The sequence below is a fragment of the Corvus brachyrhynchos genome, unplaced genomic scaffold, assembly GCF_000691975.1.
Source record: "Corvus brachyrhynchos isolate BGI_N302 unplaced genomic scaffold, ASM69197v1 scaffold258, whole genome shotgun sequence".
Taxonomy (NCBI): Eukaryota; Metazoa; Chordata; class Aves; order Passeriformes; family Corvidae; genus Corvus; species Corvus brachyrhynchos.
The window spans coordinates 4,259,118-4,275,884 of NW_008240122.1; the positions used below are offsets into that span (position 1 = coordinate 4,259,118).

The following is a 16,767-nucleotide window of genomic DNA, read 5'->3' on the forward strand; positions in this document are numbered from 1 at the left end:
AAGACACAGCTCTGATGAGGTCAAAGCTGTACAAAGTTCCCACAGGCTGTACTTCAGTGTGTCTGTCTAGGGGAAGGACCTTCAAAGTGCCATGCCCCCTATTCCCTGACTGCACTCTCATTCTTTCTGCAGCACTTCCTCAAGCCTCTTGCATTCCTTGAGCCATCCCTTGACTCTGGCAACCACTCAAACACCTCTTAACAATGGGCTCCTTGCCTTCTCCTGCTAAGAAGTACAGGATGGCACACAGTGCCGAGACCTGCCTTTCACAACAACTTTAAAGTTCCATCCTTTGGTATCTCTATTGATACTGCAAACATGGTAAGAGCCAATGCAATGAAGAGTGGTTTGGTAACTCTTAAGAGAAAAAGGATGTTGAACCAAATAAACACAGCAATTATGAGAGAAGTGGGCATTTTATACTCTCATCTTGTATTATGTTCATTTTACTAAATAAGATCTCTCTGGAAATCTTTCTTTCTATGACATTAAACTGGTAAGAACATTACAGTGTTGACCAGAAAGCACATAAAAACTTCAGAGGTTGTAACTACATTAAATAATAATCTAAACCAGTTCAGTCTGAAATAAAAAGCTTCATTTTGGCCTGTTAGATAATCTGCCTCCTCAGAAATAGCAGACACAGAAATTAACTAATTTTACTTCACAGAAGAACCTGAGTTGGAAGGGACTCACAAGGATCATCAAGTTCTACTCCCGGCTCTGCACAGGACCAGCCCCAAGAGTCACAACATGTGCCCAAGAGTATCATCCAAACAGTTCTCGAACTCTGTCAGGCTTGGTGCTGAGACCATTCCCTGGAGAGCTTGTTCCAGTGCCCAAACACCCTGTGGGTGAAGGACCTTTTCCTAATATCCAACCTAAACCCCCCAATTCAGCTTTGTGCCATTTCCTTGAGTCCTGTCACTGGTCATGAGAGTGAAGAGCTCAGTGCCTGCCCCTCCCCTTCCCCTTATGAGGAAGTTGTAGACTGTGGTGAGGTCTCCCCTCAGTCTCCTCCAGGCTGAACAAACCAAGCGACCTCAGCCGCTCCTCATACAGCTTCCCCTCAAGGCCCTTCAACATCTTTGTTGCTCTTCTTTGTTTGAGTGGAGCAATCCAGGGAATTTCAGACCTAGTCATCTTCCTTAACTCTATTAAAACCTTCTTTATTTCTGGGCTTTGGAAACAGCTTTGAACAAGAGACTTTAGGCCAGAGTAATTTTGTCATCATAGAAAGCCCTTATGAAAAGATATCGCACTGGAAACACTGACCAGCGCACAGTGTGAAGTGATAATAGTTTTAAAGATTTCTACTAACATAGTCAAACACACACAAAAAATAAATCCCCTACTCACAGTATAGTTTTAGTAGTTCTATGCTGTACATTTAAATTAAGACTAAATCTGATTTTATCATAATTGAATTTTAGGAAAACTCCCAATCTTGCTCTCCTACTATACTGCATGCAGTACACACATGCCAAAACTGCCCCCAGGGGACCTGATGGGCACACTTAGTGCAGAAATGGTAGCATTTGCTCACTGCATCTTCTTTCTCTGACACTTCTCAGTAACGTTTTACCTTCCCAACATGTTCTTTTTTTGTGTTTGCAAATATTTTTGGATGGTTTTCCCTCTTCACCTGACTTCTGTTATACTGCAATACCAGATTACTTCTAGCTGATCTTAAAAAAAGCTGTTTTATTAATCTGAAAACAATAGAGATCTACAAGAAAACAGCCTGTGTACAAATTACTGCTCAGTGGAGCACATAAAATTGAAAATAAAGAAGTCATTTTGCAATCCTAAATACAAATGGCTTCTCTGTGAGAAAACAAAGGAAGGAAAGAATTATCAGTAATTATCTGATTTGTAAAACTATATCTGAGATCAGTACATTTCTAACTGAAGAGAATGCATTACTGCCCTTAAACACGCTGTCACACGTTTAATGGCTTTTCATCCTAAAATCTTCCCTTTCTTCTCTTTAGTATCCCTTAAAGGTCTGAAGAGATCTACATATTGAGAATGCATAACTTTCAAAAACTCTTAGAAAGAGAAAACACAGAAGGGAAGTTGCACAAATAACTTTCTTCTCTCCCCGAAGACTGTTTTACTACAGATTCCCTTGGACACAAGTCAAATGACATGTCCCAGTGTTCTGGAAAAATGGACTTTTTCCTTAAGATTTAGATTTCTGTCACTAGTTACATTTGCTTCCTGACCCCTGCCTTCACATTGCTAAAATCTAGACTCCATATGCATCTTACTCTTTTTCTGAACTTAAAGGAATTCATAATCTCCTTAACTACATTGAAAGACTTCCAGTTAGTCCTTGTTCTCACCCTGAAAACTATGAATTATTTCTCTGAAACATCAAAGACAGCTCCATAATTGTCAAGTGTATCACTTACACAGTTTGCTTCAAAAGATTTCAAATTCATGCCATGCAAGCCAGAAGTTACCATCTCCTGTTTCACCTGCCCCACTACAACTTCACTGCTCACCTATTTCCTTCCCTCCCCTCAGAAAAACACAGCTAGTGATGGTATGGGTGTCTAAAGCTAGGGCAGGGGCGAATCCTTGCTTCAAAGCCAAAGATGACCTCTGAATTTCCCATTTTGGATATAGTATGGGTTCAGCTCAACATAGATACCAGTCTATGGATACACCAGGAACAAGCACTGGATCCTATCTTAAATGCAGTCACTTGTTCCAGTCCGTGTTGTACTGAACAATAGATAAATTACTACCCAAAGTTATGAATAACCAGGAGTAGTAGGAGGAAGTCATCTCTATGTAAAGTGTCTGGATGACTAGGTCTGAAATTTTCTATGTTGTAAGGTTCCAGCTTACAGGACTGTCTTTTCTAAATGTAAATACATACAAAATGATTTTTCATTTGAGGTATGCATGATCATTCAGCTGTGGTAAATAAACACAACAGAACATAACTTTTAAGTAAGGGACAGAAGACAGTTTGGCTAGAAAACACCATGTAATTTAAAATGTTTTCATTGACTATGTCTTCTACACTCACATTTTAAACCTGTTCATTCCTCCAATTATTTCTTTATTGTTTAGGACTTCTCATGACTTCAACAGAACTTGAAAGAGAAGAAAGAACAACAAAAGTTGTTCAGTGCACATTTCAGATGTGTGCATTGTTTCTGCTGAATATGTATTCCTTTAGCCGAAACTTTCCAAACTACTTTCCACCTTCTGGATCAGACAGCTAATGATCTAAGGTGTGTAGGTGTGCATACATAAATGTGTCATCAATAAAGTCATATAGCTTAACAGACAAAAATCACAGCTTAAAGAAAACACAATCAAAAAGAAAAAAGAATAAAGTTTCCCTTACCCCTACCCCCTTCATACTCTCAACAGACTTGAAACAACTGCATTAATGCAGCAAGCAATAGCTTGTAAAAGGATGCAAACCAGCTGAAACATTTGACAGACAGTGTTAAATACCAGAGGATTCATATCAACCACTTTATTTGAAAAGGTGCTTTGAAGTTGGCTATCTTTCATGTAGCTCTTTCATGGCACATTAATAAGGAAAACTGAGATGGGGTAAATTAAGTCCCAAGGTCATATCTAGAGTTACAGCACTGTGGGTACCTGATGAAATACGGATTAATGCTGCATGAGCACTGAATAAATAAAACCACTTCTGTTAACCACTCAAACAAGTTTTACAAGTAGTTCTGAACTTTATTCGGCAACTAGACTTCAGACATCTTAATCCCCCCACACTGCTTTGAAACCTAATTATCATAATGTGAACCCGAATGTTAGGTCCCTTTCAAACTGCGAGTGCTATGAAGCAGAAAAGTAATGGGAATTAAGCTAGTGTAACATTAGAAATGTAGAGGCATGGAACTTGAAAGTGGCATTTGTTAAAGCTGAGAGAGCATAATGTAGATATTCAACAACATAAAACACACATTTAAATTGAAAAGGATATTTAAAGCATGTGCAGACACCTATAAAATACAAGCGGACCTAAAATCCTGTAGAACAAACATTTCTAAATCAATTTCTTGCCACCAAAGTCCAACTTCAAAAGGTATTACAGTCCTATTCTACCTTAGCAGAACATTTCTAAGTATTCTAAAGCAGACAATTTAAACATTAAAGAAAACCCAATGAGAACTTTACAAGACATTACAGACTTTCCCCTATTTGTCACAGTATAGAAGTGTTTGAACTTAAACAGTACATTATTAATTACATTGCTTATAAAGTCTTGAGAGTAAGAAAAGATTTTGCTGTATGTGGCAGAAAAGGATTTTGCATCAAGTTTAAAATCAAGTAGACAAATTAAACACCAACCCATCTAAACAACAACAAAAAGTACACTTGCCTGGCTGCATTCTATACTGCACGTTGAAAACAATTAACAATTCCTGACACTTATCAAGCTTTTAAATACAAGCTGAAATACTTTATTCTGAGTGTGCATTAATGTAGTAAGCACATAGGAGTCAGACCAGTAAGAATGCTGGTATTGTGACAACAAAACTGTTGAGGCTGAAAGAGAAATTGTGATTTGATTTTGCCAAATACAGAGCTGTTAGTTTTGTCCTGCTTTAGCATAGTTCACCTGTCATTCAGACAGTTTTCATTTCCAAGATGCCTCAAACTGACAGCAATCAAAGAAAAACAGATTCCTGAAATATTTTTTCAAGATTTTGATTTAATCCAAAAAGGCCAATGAAATCCTAAAAGTTCATCATATGCCATGTTAATGCTGAAGACAATGTTGTTTCATTTACATTTCTGGTCCTGTTAAAACAAATACACTTGTCTAAACTAGAACATCTGTTTTGGTTATAATACAATGTATCTTTGGCAGGAACTCACAATAGAACTAACATAAATAATCAAGAATATTTATTGAACCTTGTAACAAAAACTGATTTGTAACAAAAAACCCAAAGACTAGATATGACTGTCCCTGGCTCTAGTCCAGTCCTAATCTAAGTCAATAAACATAGTTCTAAAAGAGAAACTACATTAAAAAAAAAAAAAGAAAGTCCTGCAGTTATTTAGGTTGGATGTAGCTATCTGAAAGCACGTTAGTTACAAAAATAGTGAAAAATATTTACTTTAAATCAAAAACTGTCACACTGAGTCCAGACAGGTTCTAAAGCCACATGAAAAATCATGCCATATGCCTCATTTCCTACTACTGTCTTCACTGGTTTGTCTTCTCTTTGGAAAACTTTGGTAAAACTCTACGCAGTTTGTATTGGCCCCTAAGTTTTTTTTACTTTAATTACTCTTTTCATATATTACCTTTAGCCTTCATTATTTGTGCGTGCACCAACAGCACACACCTTTCTGAAATTACATACTCTATTATTGGCTCATTTCCCTGGAAATGCATGATTCCAAGCTCTATATGATGAACTGGACAGAAAAGTATGAACAGATTTTTATTTTTTTATCATCATTCCTGATCCTATTCTCCACTGATAATATTTGCCAAGGAAGCCAAAGTCTGTAGTACCTCCCCTTAAGCCACCTTTCTGAACAACAGCTTATGTCAAGTGGGATTTTGGTTATAAAGCACTGTAAAACAATCCAGCCTCATCTGCCAATCCCCTGTACATTTGGACTCCTTTAAGGAAAAAGGATTTTCAATGCAAATACAATTTGTAATTCTCTAAAACTTGCACACAGCAATGAGCTGAGCTCTGTTTTGCTGGGCAAGGACTTCCACCTTGATGCAGCTCTGCATCCTTGTGACAAGCTCAAGGCTTGGGAAATGGTATCATGTTAGATGCAACTGACTCATACTGTTACAGTTCAAGTACTGGATGGGGTTTTTTGTTCTAGGGTGTTCAGGTTGTTTTGTTTCATTTGGGGTTTTTTGTTGGTTTGTTTTTCCCACAGTTCAAACACTATATTGATTAGCAAATCCATTCTTTATTTACAATTGCAACCTGCTGAAGCAGACCTACTTTAAGAATTAGCTGTTCCAACAATGGCTGAAATTATTTCTTACAGATTTTAACTGAAAAACAATTCATAAAGATCATTTCATTCAAAAGCATACACAGGTTTCCACAGAACTGATAAGAGATCTGTATTTAGCCTATATATAAACAAAGTCCTCATACTTTTGCCTGTCATGAGAAAACAACCTAATCAAGGGAAGACTTTGTATGTGGAAGCAGAAAAGTTGTTTGTGATCTGAAAGCACATGTTCTGGAGCTCTTTACTATTTAAAAAAAAAAAAAAGAGGGTCAGCAGAGCATATTCTTCCAAAGCACCTTTCACAATTCCCCTCAAAAGGTATAGCAGTTCTCACAGTGTACACCTCCTGTCACCTATTGCTCAAACAGTAACACTGCACTAAGTGCTCCTCACTTAGCAAGTATCACATTTTTTAACTCAGACTGACATAAATTCCAGGCTTTTCACTGGATTATCAGAAGTAGGGGCTGGATGGCTGGACTCATCGTTCCTTTCTGTTACTAAGAAATACCAAGGAGATTAATGCATTCTGGAGCTAGAAAGGAAAAAGTAGCTACCTTGAAGGATTCAGCAGCATGGCCTGGAAACCCCAACACTGGATAAAGCAATGAGATGTACATGAAACTAGTTTATCAGAAAGGGATATATGGAAACCCTGGTCTTTAGAAAAAAACTCAGTAAAGACTGACAAAATGTGAAGAGAGACAAGGACTGCAAATCCAACCTGTTTGAAAACTCACATACATCAATTCACACACAGACAGCAGTACACAAAGTTCAAGAATCCCAGATGTCACCTATAGCATGAAGTACAAAAAAAAAAAATCACATTGCTTTAACATGCAGTACCTCATGGCTCTTCACACAAATTCTGAAATATGGACTAGCTCTTTGCTGTATGAGCACAGCACACAGACAGCATACACAAAGTTCAAGAATCCCAGATGTCACCTATAGCATGAAGTACAAAAAAAAAAAATCACATTGCTTTAACATGCAGTACCTCATGGCTCTTCACACAAATTCTGAAATATGGACTAGCTCTTTGCTGTATGAGCACAGCACAAGAAAACCATTAGCAACATAAACGTATAAATAAATAAAAATATTTTTGATTATGTTAATTTTCAGGATATAACATGGCAAGTTAAACAAATGCAGTTATACATTTTTGCTACAAATATCAGAAGTTTTGGAGAAAGTGAAAGGTTAAAAAATTATTGGCCTGACTTCTGCCTTACAGCATTCATACTAATTCCTATTACACAAGAGCTTTTATCAGCTCCAAGAACTTGGTAGCTTAAGTACTACTTTGAAAATTTTGTCATCTTGAAATATAAACAGGCAGAAAATATTAAATCAGAAGGGTAAACACTGTGAGGAAAAAAAACAATCACAGTATTATATAAATAAATTTTTCTGTGTAAACTAGTATATGATCAATAAATAAATAAAATCACTATTTCAGATGTGAACAATAGTGACATTAAGAATTTGCCAAAACCCACACAGTATGAAGTGTTTTGCACTCTCTACAGTCATTAAACATCCACTGCTTTCGTGTTGGATTCAGTAATGAGGATGCCTAATTTTTCAGAAGCTTGAATAGCCTCTTCCCTTTGCAAACAATCACAATTAGAAAACCTTCACTACGTCTCCCGGAATAAGAGGGATTCAGGAACCGAATCTTGTGCAAATTTACTTGGGAATCTTAGAAACAAAGAACAAGTGCAATCACAACAGAAGTTAGTAGGCCTAACACATTTGTTAAACATATCTGTAAGACCACTTCCTAATTTACGAAGAAAAGGCACCTTTAAATGTATAGAATAATTTGAACAGTGAAAGGCCATAACCTTTTTAAAAATATAGAAAACTTATTTCAGTATGCTAAGACAGTGAAAACTAAATACTGCTGTTAAATGTCAGCACAAAAGATAATCCAAGGTAAATCACAAAAAATGCTTTAGAAAAAAACAAAGGTGTGAATTAAAAAAAAAAGAGGAGTTCTGCAGTTTTGCACGGCAAAAAAGAAAGTGATAAAATACAGTTTCCATCCAAACCAGCAGAAAAATATTTTAGTTTAAATTCAACAAACTATTGGATAAGATTTGAAGTCTGACAAGGATAAATATCTTCACTACTCTCTGCTCGGTATTAACACAATATTTATTTCCAGATCATTTAATTCCCATAGGATTAGCAAGCATTTCATACTGTAGTCAGACAACAGAAGCTTCATCACATGTAGTTAAACCTCATTTATCAAGAAATAAATATACTATGCCAAACAGGTTGGTAGCTGTTACTGTTGCTATTCTCACATACTTTGTTACAATAATAGCAACAGAGAGAACCTCAGGAAGAAAAAATAAAACGCTTCAGTGAGTCCCTCTTACTGACTCAGGATAACTACTTTCATGCTTCAAAGAGCTACAGCCATTTTTCTTTGGCTAGAACATTGGGCCAAGCTTGACTCAAATACAGACAAGGCAGCAAAAGGAAATACTTCAAAAATTACATCTAAAACTACCTGTTAAATTAAAATATGCCGAACAAATGAGTAATATCCCAGCAAAGCGATCTTACCAGTAAACAACATCCAGTGGCGCAAAATATTTCTTCATAATTAAGTCAGCAAAGTAAGCTTCTGTTTCTCTGCAGGCCGTGCCATTGCCAATCACAACAGTGCTGCAGCTTTGTACAGGTTAAAAAAACCAAACAATTATTCTTAAATATCTTTTATACTTTTTCATGCATCGCATTCAATCCACAACAATGACCAATACATCTGATTTTAGATAAGACAAGGCCCAGATGTAATGAGAACATATTCCTAGAAGTATCAGGTTGTGCTTAACATGTTTTCAATGTGACAGTTCACGAGATAAATCAGAATTTTCACTCATTTGTAAAGGAATTGTACAATGGTAATACAAGCAGAAAACCCAAAAATGATACTTCATATTAATAAATGGAATGTTATTTACAGTCCTCAAACACTTTTACCTCGTATTTCTCTCATCTGGTATGAGTCATGAAAAAGAGCAGAAGCCAAAGCAATCAGCATCTTAATTTCTTAATGGGAATATCATCCTTTCCAACAGCTTGCAAGGTCATCCCCTCTGACTGCCCACACCACAGCCAGTCAGTCACCAAATCACCTTGCTTAAAGCCAATCTAATGCTTAAAGACAAACTGGACTGCATGCTGTAGCAGTTCAGCAGCTGACTCAGTAGACCAGATGTCTGTCCACAGACTAGCTGGACACAAACTTTTAATCATGCTGCCCCTGTTTGCAATTCCATCTGGAGATCTACCTGTGCAGGATTTCCTTGGCTTAACAAATGTGGCTTTCGGAACAGGGAAAGATTGGTAAGTGGTTTGGGGGTTGTGGGGCTAAACTTATGTCTTACAGAACGCTAATTTCTATTCCTAAAAATAAATGGATTGACAGAGTTTTATGGGAATACATTCATAGCATGCAGCCTTACTCATAGCCGTGGCTTGATTTCACCTGCTTCTAAAATATATGTACTGTAAAAACATGAATACAGACCAAAAGAAAAAGCAAGCTCTGAACCAGATTAAAAAAAAATAAACTTCCAGTTAAATCAATTGAATTCTTATTGCACTCGAAAATCAAGTATTTCTATAATGAAGATTTTCATTTTGTTTGGTAAGAAGGAGCAACAAATGGAAGTTTCTTTAGCATACTTGTACTGTAGCAGAAGCCTCTTTATCTTCTCAGCTTCACGAAATCCTTGACCAGAATGCAAATAAACTACATCAGTATGGAGTATCTGACCTAGAACGAAAGGCAAATCCACTTGATTAAACCCACAAAGGTCCAAAAGCTATGTCCTGCAGAACTACTAAAGTTAATTTGATGATTCACAAAGAAAGCTTCTTAATAAGCCATCTTTCTCTTTGATCTTTATATCCATTTAGAAGAAATGTATGGTGGGCATAGGACAAGAATGATTTGGCTGGCAAAGCAAAACAAGTTAATGCATTTTGTAGTTCCCTGCAGATACATTCATGTAACAAGCAATAAGCATCTAAACCTATTAGTAAATATAATGTATTATATCATAGAGAAAAAGAGCAATTTACTGCAAAAGAGTTATTGTTCTAGTGTAGTACAATTTATAAATCCAGTAAAGACTGATGAAAAGTAGAAAATCCAAGGACTTGCAGTACAGGAGTTCTAGAATTCCAGTGCTAGCTCTTGTCATCACCCCATCTATCACATTTGGAAAGAATTGTATTAACTAGTACTGATAGCTAATGGTGCAATGAAAGCTTGTAATCATTTACCTCACCTTTACTGCCTTCTAAAGTTTCAAGAACACAACTTTCTTTACATTCACCTGGGGTGGATATATTCTCAGGCAAAATGCAGCAACAAAATAAAAGAAAAACAAATAATTTTTGCATGGGCCTAAAGAGGTATGTATCCCCTGAACAGACTAGGATGCAGCGGAAAGACTCTGTTCTGTATGTGAACTAAGAAGTTTTGCAAACAGTGTTTCTGACTTCTTACATTAACACACACACTACTAAACAAAAAGGGCTGATAAAGTGTCCAGATGTCCAAGATACTAGCCATGAACAAAGCAATATTATAGAAAGTATTTAAATTCAAATTCTTTGTTAAACAGTAAAAATGCCAGGTGTTCTCTTTGCTGACTACTGAGGGGCGCAATTATTTGAACCTGTTTTCAAGGAGGCAGAAGGCATTTTAAATTCTATTTAAGAGAGAAGTAATAACACCAAAGAAGTCACTGGAATCCAGGTGCCAGAAACCTAACCTTGAGCTAGCTGAAGAAAGGAATTTACACGACAGGATGTGTGGAAAATACTAAAAGCTTCAAAAAAAAAAAAAACCCAATTCGATTAAAAAGTAGGTTTTGAAATTATCTTTACTCTAAATGAATACATTTTTATCAGTCCTTCCAAAAATGTTTGGAATTGAAACTTACTGGTTGGTGAAATAATTGCCAACTTGCAGCCATGTTTGTAGCCAGGATCTACTCCCATCAAAGTACGGCCCCTCACAGGGCTGGTCAGAAGCAGCTGACGGAGATTCCTCCCAAACATCATCACAGACTCCTTCTCTGCATCAGATGTCAACTTGGATCTTAGAAGGACAGAAGTAAAAGAAAAAAAAGCCAAAACATTTTTCTTTCAATTAGCTTTCAAATACACTTACTAATTGTTCCAAAGTTGTAAGGCTTTTTCCAATCATGTTTCCATCATCTTTAATTAAATGTTACAATTCAAATCAAGTTGACACCTTTTTAAAAAAGGATCAACTATATACCATCTCATTTTTGTTCTAAGAAAGTCAGCCAATATAAAAAGTACAAGAGAAACACTTGCAAGAACATACACCCACCAACTAATATTCAAACATCAACTCATAATTTTGAGCAAAGAACATCTTCCTTTCAAAGCTGATACCAAATTGTAAAGAAAAGTGGATTTGAAGGAGGCATGGATTGAATTCATCCTAATTTCACAGTTCTAGAGAAAAATCACCACCCAGCAAAAAAAGGACGATGGTTTACACTGAGAGGTACCAGAGAGACACTGGAAGAGTCCCTCCAATTAATTGCTAACATGCCATGACTCATGAGGCATTTAATTTTGTCTTTGGATTACTGCATTTAACAGACATCAAAGAGCCGTGAAGACTTGAGCTTTTTCTAGGAGAGTATTCTGATTCCTCAGAACCAAATGAGAAAGCTTCTGGGGCCACAGCATTCCCTTTCTTCTCCAAGTTATGTTCTTCAACAGAAAGAAGTGAGGTAGTGCAGCAAGGATTGACTTTGATGACTTGAAGCATGAACACTTACTGCAGAGTGTCACAAGAAACAAATCAGTCTTGTTGAGTGAAGATGTACAACATGCACGATGTGTTTCTTGTCAGATGTGGCCGTCAAGACAATGACAGACAAGGACAAGTATTTTCATCATGGCGTGGCACTTTATATAAAAAAACAAAACTGAAAGAGTAATGGGTACAAAAATATTCATCACCTCACTGATTTTTCTTTTGCAGGTACTCATTACCATTTGCAGATGCATTACATCATCAGTAACTACAGTAATTAGGGAGTCAAAAGCAATCCAGTAAAGCCTTCATTTAAAGGTAGCCAGTGCCCTTATTCTCCTTTTCTTTTTACCTATCACTGAAAAAAACCCCCTACTATCTGGGTTTATTTTTACAGAATGGAAAAAACCTGCATTAAACTAACCCTAAAAGAAAGGGGCAGGGAAAATCACTCAAGTTGTTTAGGTCAATCAGTGCATGGCACAAACAGGCTACAAATAGTTCAAAGACAACCCTCATAAGGGCTATTTGACATGATGGAATATGAAGCTGTTCTGAGCAGTTTTTGGATGTGGAAGAACTCAACAGCCTGACTTGAATTTGCCCAGCATCCAACCAACCAACCAGCTCAGCCCTGTCCCATCCCACAGTGGTACAGAAAGAACCAGTAAGTCCTCATCATCTCTTATTTGTAAACCAGTCCAGAGAGAGGTCTAGATGCTCTTTCACACATTACTGATTGAACATTTCCTACGGAAGTGTGCAGCAGCAAAAGGCTCCCTTTTATCCATGTGCTTTGTTTCTGTAGCAGGTAGACCAGACTACCCCAGACACAATTTAAAGTGAGATGGTAAAGCCCATACACGCATTACAAGGCTCCTTTGCAGTTCAAACGTGCTCACAGCAAAGAACAGACACACTGTACATCGCCACCAAACGTGTGAATGGCTGCACCAGTTCGGCTAAGCTGTCCCTCTATCCCAGTATGCTGTCTCCAAATAGTTGCCTAAGCAGCACTAGCATATCTGTCCCATAATCTTATCCTGGCCTCCAACTACTTCCAGAGCATTTCCTGAGCTTGACATGAATCGTCTCTTTACTGGCTCATAACAGAGCTCTTGCTCAACTATCCAATCTCCTCCTGAAGACAGATATATTTCTTTCATCCACAGAGTCTGTTGGCAGTGAGTTTTGCAGGTCCATCACAAACTGTGTAATAGCTGCCACCTTTTGGTTAGAAACTGATTCTTTTTATTATGTTCCCCTAAGCTTTATACAGGAGGGAAGTAAAAATTTATCCCTAGAAGCCTCGTTCCACTGTTCACACATCATTTATCTCCAAGTCCTCCCTTTTCCAAGCTGAAGTCATAGTGTAGTCATTTTTTTTTCCTTTCCAGAGAAATGATTTCACTCCTTATACCCCTTCACTGGGCCTTTTCCAGTTCCAGTGAATTGTTTTCCAACTTTTTCCTCCCCTCTGCAAGTGAGTGGACCAAAACAGACAACTATATTCCAAATACAGGCCAAATAAATCAATGATTCTTTGTCTTTATTCCTTAATTAAATAATCTTATCTTCTGAGCACTTAACATTTATGTGGAGCTACCGTCCACAGTGCCAAAGCATCTCTCCTGTGGCAGGATAGCTCAGATACTTATAAAAAGATAACTACTTCCCTTAGCAAGCATCATTTTACACTCATTCCACTGAATTTCAGCTGCCATTCCATTTCCTGATCATTCAGTCTTGAAGCATCCTTCTCCCACTTTTCCCTTCTCTATTTTTTTTTAAATAGAAAAAAAATAAGCTAAACCATAGAACAAGTTTCTTCTAGGGAGAGTCCAGAGACTGAATAATTAGATGCCATTTATGAGAGACCAGAGAAAACAAAAGCAGATACCTAAGCCTCACAGAAGTATGGATCTTCTATATACACACATAACAGAGAATCAACCAGTCACCCAAGCATGCAAATGAAGGTTAAAAGTGGCTTGTAAAAAAGGGAAGGGAATGCCCTTGGACTGGAGGCTTTGTACAAAGACAGGCCAAATTCCATCTTTCCATCTATCCCAAAGATACAGGGTCCCAGCTTCCCACAAGGCCAAGTCCTCCCACGTTGCAAATTCCAATCAGTCCATCTATGAAGGCGGACTTGTGTAGGAATTAAAATTGCCCCTGAACACATGTTATTAGTTATGTCAGTCTTATGGAAATCATGTTTAAAATTGGCATGGATATATAGAAACTTTTACAGTAACAGGAAATGTTACTGAAATTGCCAGGTGCGTAGGGGGAATGTCCTTTCTATTACATAATATCCTGTATTTTTAAATTTCAAATATAGACATCTCTTTTCTCACTGTCTCTTACTCAACACTTGTATCAATTACATGATCTACTTTCCGAAGTAGTGGCCCTTAATTTCAAGCTTGGTATAATCATTTGATCCTTTGGAAAAGAAAACAGAAAGAAGGGAAAAAAAAAAAAAAATCAAACTACCTCAAACGATCTAATATCTTTCTCTTTTTCAGTGTATTACTGGCTTCATCCAAATGGCAAGATGTCCATCTTCGTGCTTTTGCAATTTACAACAATTCTCATTAAAATGGCAGAGACATGGCAGAGATGAAAGGCAGAGAACAGTCCTACTCTCTAAACACAAAAAAAATGGCTATTTTGGAAAAAAAAAACCCAAACAAATAAACCTCAAAACTCTTCAGTTCCTACTTCATGAAAAAATATCAATCAAGTCAGGACTCCAAGCCCCTCCCTTGAATTCTACAAAGCACTCAGACTGTATATCACTAACAGGTGTATTATAATAAAAGCAAATAACCTATTCATGACCTACTAGTTTCGACAGTCAATGTTATAAGATTCAGTTTTCAAACAGATTTAAAATTCCCCACTTCCATGTACAGTCTGAGATGCAATCCTTTCTATGGAAAAATATCTGTGAACTAGCTTCAGGTGTGAAACAAGATATACAGAGAAATGTTTGTGTCCCTGAAGACAGAGGAAAGAAAGCTCTCTCTGCAAGAAAGCATGGAAAATTATGAAAGGATTATCCATTAAAAAATATGCCCATGCCACATCACTTGCATGAAACCCTGACGGAATCATTCCACGCAGTACTGCAACAAGATAAAATTTATTTCAAAGAGCCAAAAGCAACACTGGACATTATTATACCAGAAACAAGAAATGATATCTGACAGAATGGAAGAAAGGAAATTAAACAATAAATAAGGTAATCATCTTGCTGGCAAGTTTCATTCTTCTTCTGATCACTAGAAGCACCAGCAATTTCAATACACTCTTGGAAACTTTCTGTTCCAACATTTAATGATAATAAAAAGAAAAAAGAACAGCAAGAGGTGGGTTGGAAATATTAATGCTAAAAGGAGGTATTGAATACTTTAGCAGCCCTTTGCAAGAGTCAGAAAAAACATTCCTGGTGCGTCCGGAAAGAAAACGGAAGAAGGATAAGGGTTAAGTGGTCAGGGACCAGGATATCACTGTCAGGTGCTTTGAGTTCCTTTGTACGGGAGAGGTTTCAGCTTTTCCTATCCAAACACCACCAATCACGCAACATTACCACAAAGAGTAAAACCTAAGCAGATATCCACTCAGGAACAGGCAGCAAGCTTCATATTCTTCTCATTGATTACTTGTGAGCTACATCTAATAACTAGTAGGGAAGGAAGCTTTTTTTTTCCCCTTTAAGAAAACAAAAAACTTTCAGCAACCTACTGCTCTAGCAGTCCTCAAAGTGTTATATACAACACAAGCCACAACAGTCCTGTGGTAAAAACCACCGAATAAAAACACAATAAAAGAGCCTTGAAGTACCCGTATGTCAGTTTGCTTAGTTCTCTTAAAACCAAACCCCACTAAAAAGTAGGTCTTTTTTCATTATTTTAAAGGAGTTTGATTGTAGAAATGGCTAGGAATGACAACTATTTTCACTCCCACGTGACAGAAGCCAACAAGTGAACTCTCCACCATGAGATGTTCATTATTTTGGCCACAATAGACACAGTGGCTCCCCTAGAGTAGCTGCATGTATTGTGGTCACAAAATAACAACTGAACTCAGTAACTTTAGAAATCTGTGAAATTCTAAGTAACAAAAAACTAGACTCACTAATCAAAAGAGGTGAAGCAATTTTGCTTGCAAAGCAATAAGCAAACACAACATACTGTAGTGAAGAAGCCCAAAAATACATGCTGGAAATACACGCTATTAAAATCTTGAGCTGATGGTTCTTTTCAGAGGGGTAGAACACAGACCATTCAGGCAATGATGTCCATGAAAAAGTGGCAGGAAAACAACTCCAATTTGAACACAAACACAAGAGCACACCCAGGAAAGTACAGAAGAACTACATTTCATAGTCGCTGATGTTAGGTACTAGAGACCATATCATTTTGATACAACTCATGTCAACATTTCTGGTCCAAGAAACAGGGTCTCTTTGATATTTCCTTCTGAACTACCTCAGAAAAGGCATTAACTTTTAGGTCACGTATCAGATAGCCTTGTCAGAATGAAACATGTTATGTTTTGAGGAGCTTCTCTTGTATTGAAGAATCACACCGTAAGTACTGTTAACTATTAGAAGATAATGCTTTTAGTTGACATATTGAATAATTTCCACTATGTGGTAAACTCCTATACTACACCACAATATACCCTACTCAATTCATGTTAATTTGATACTAAGTTTTAAATTTCCTTTAAATTCAGAACAGCATTATAGACCTTAACAAGTGACATGATATCCAATGACATCATTACTACAGTATCACCAGTAATAAGTTTACTGACTTCTCTAGGCACATCACAATACTTACAGAATAGTATCAGACTAACACAATGACTAATTAGTTTGCCACAAAATGCAGCTGGCAAACACGAGGGGTGCTTCCAAC

General features: G+C 37.1%; 1 protein-coding gene across 2 annotated transcripts in view; it reads right to left on the bottom strand.

The window, feature by feature from the left end:
• SRBD1 (S1 RNA binding domain 1) overlaps nucleotides 1-16,767 on the bottom strand; it is a 125,430-nt gene that overhangs the window by 82,602 nt on the left and 26,061 nt on the right. For both annotated transcript variants that reach the window (XM_017744883.1, XM_008641712.2), the window contains 3 exons: nucleotides 10,980-11,137; nucleotides 9,712-9,802; nucleotides 8,584-8,691 (listed from right to left, as the gene is read on the bottom strand). In XM_017744883.1, coding sequence (XP_017600372.1) covers nucleotides 8,584-8,691; nucleotides 9,712-9,802; nucleotides 10,980-11,137 — 357 coding nt within the window. The remainder of the gene's footprint in view (nucleotides 1-8,583; nucleotides 8,692-9,711; nucleotides 9,803-10,979; nucleotides 11,138-16,767) is intronic.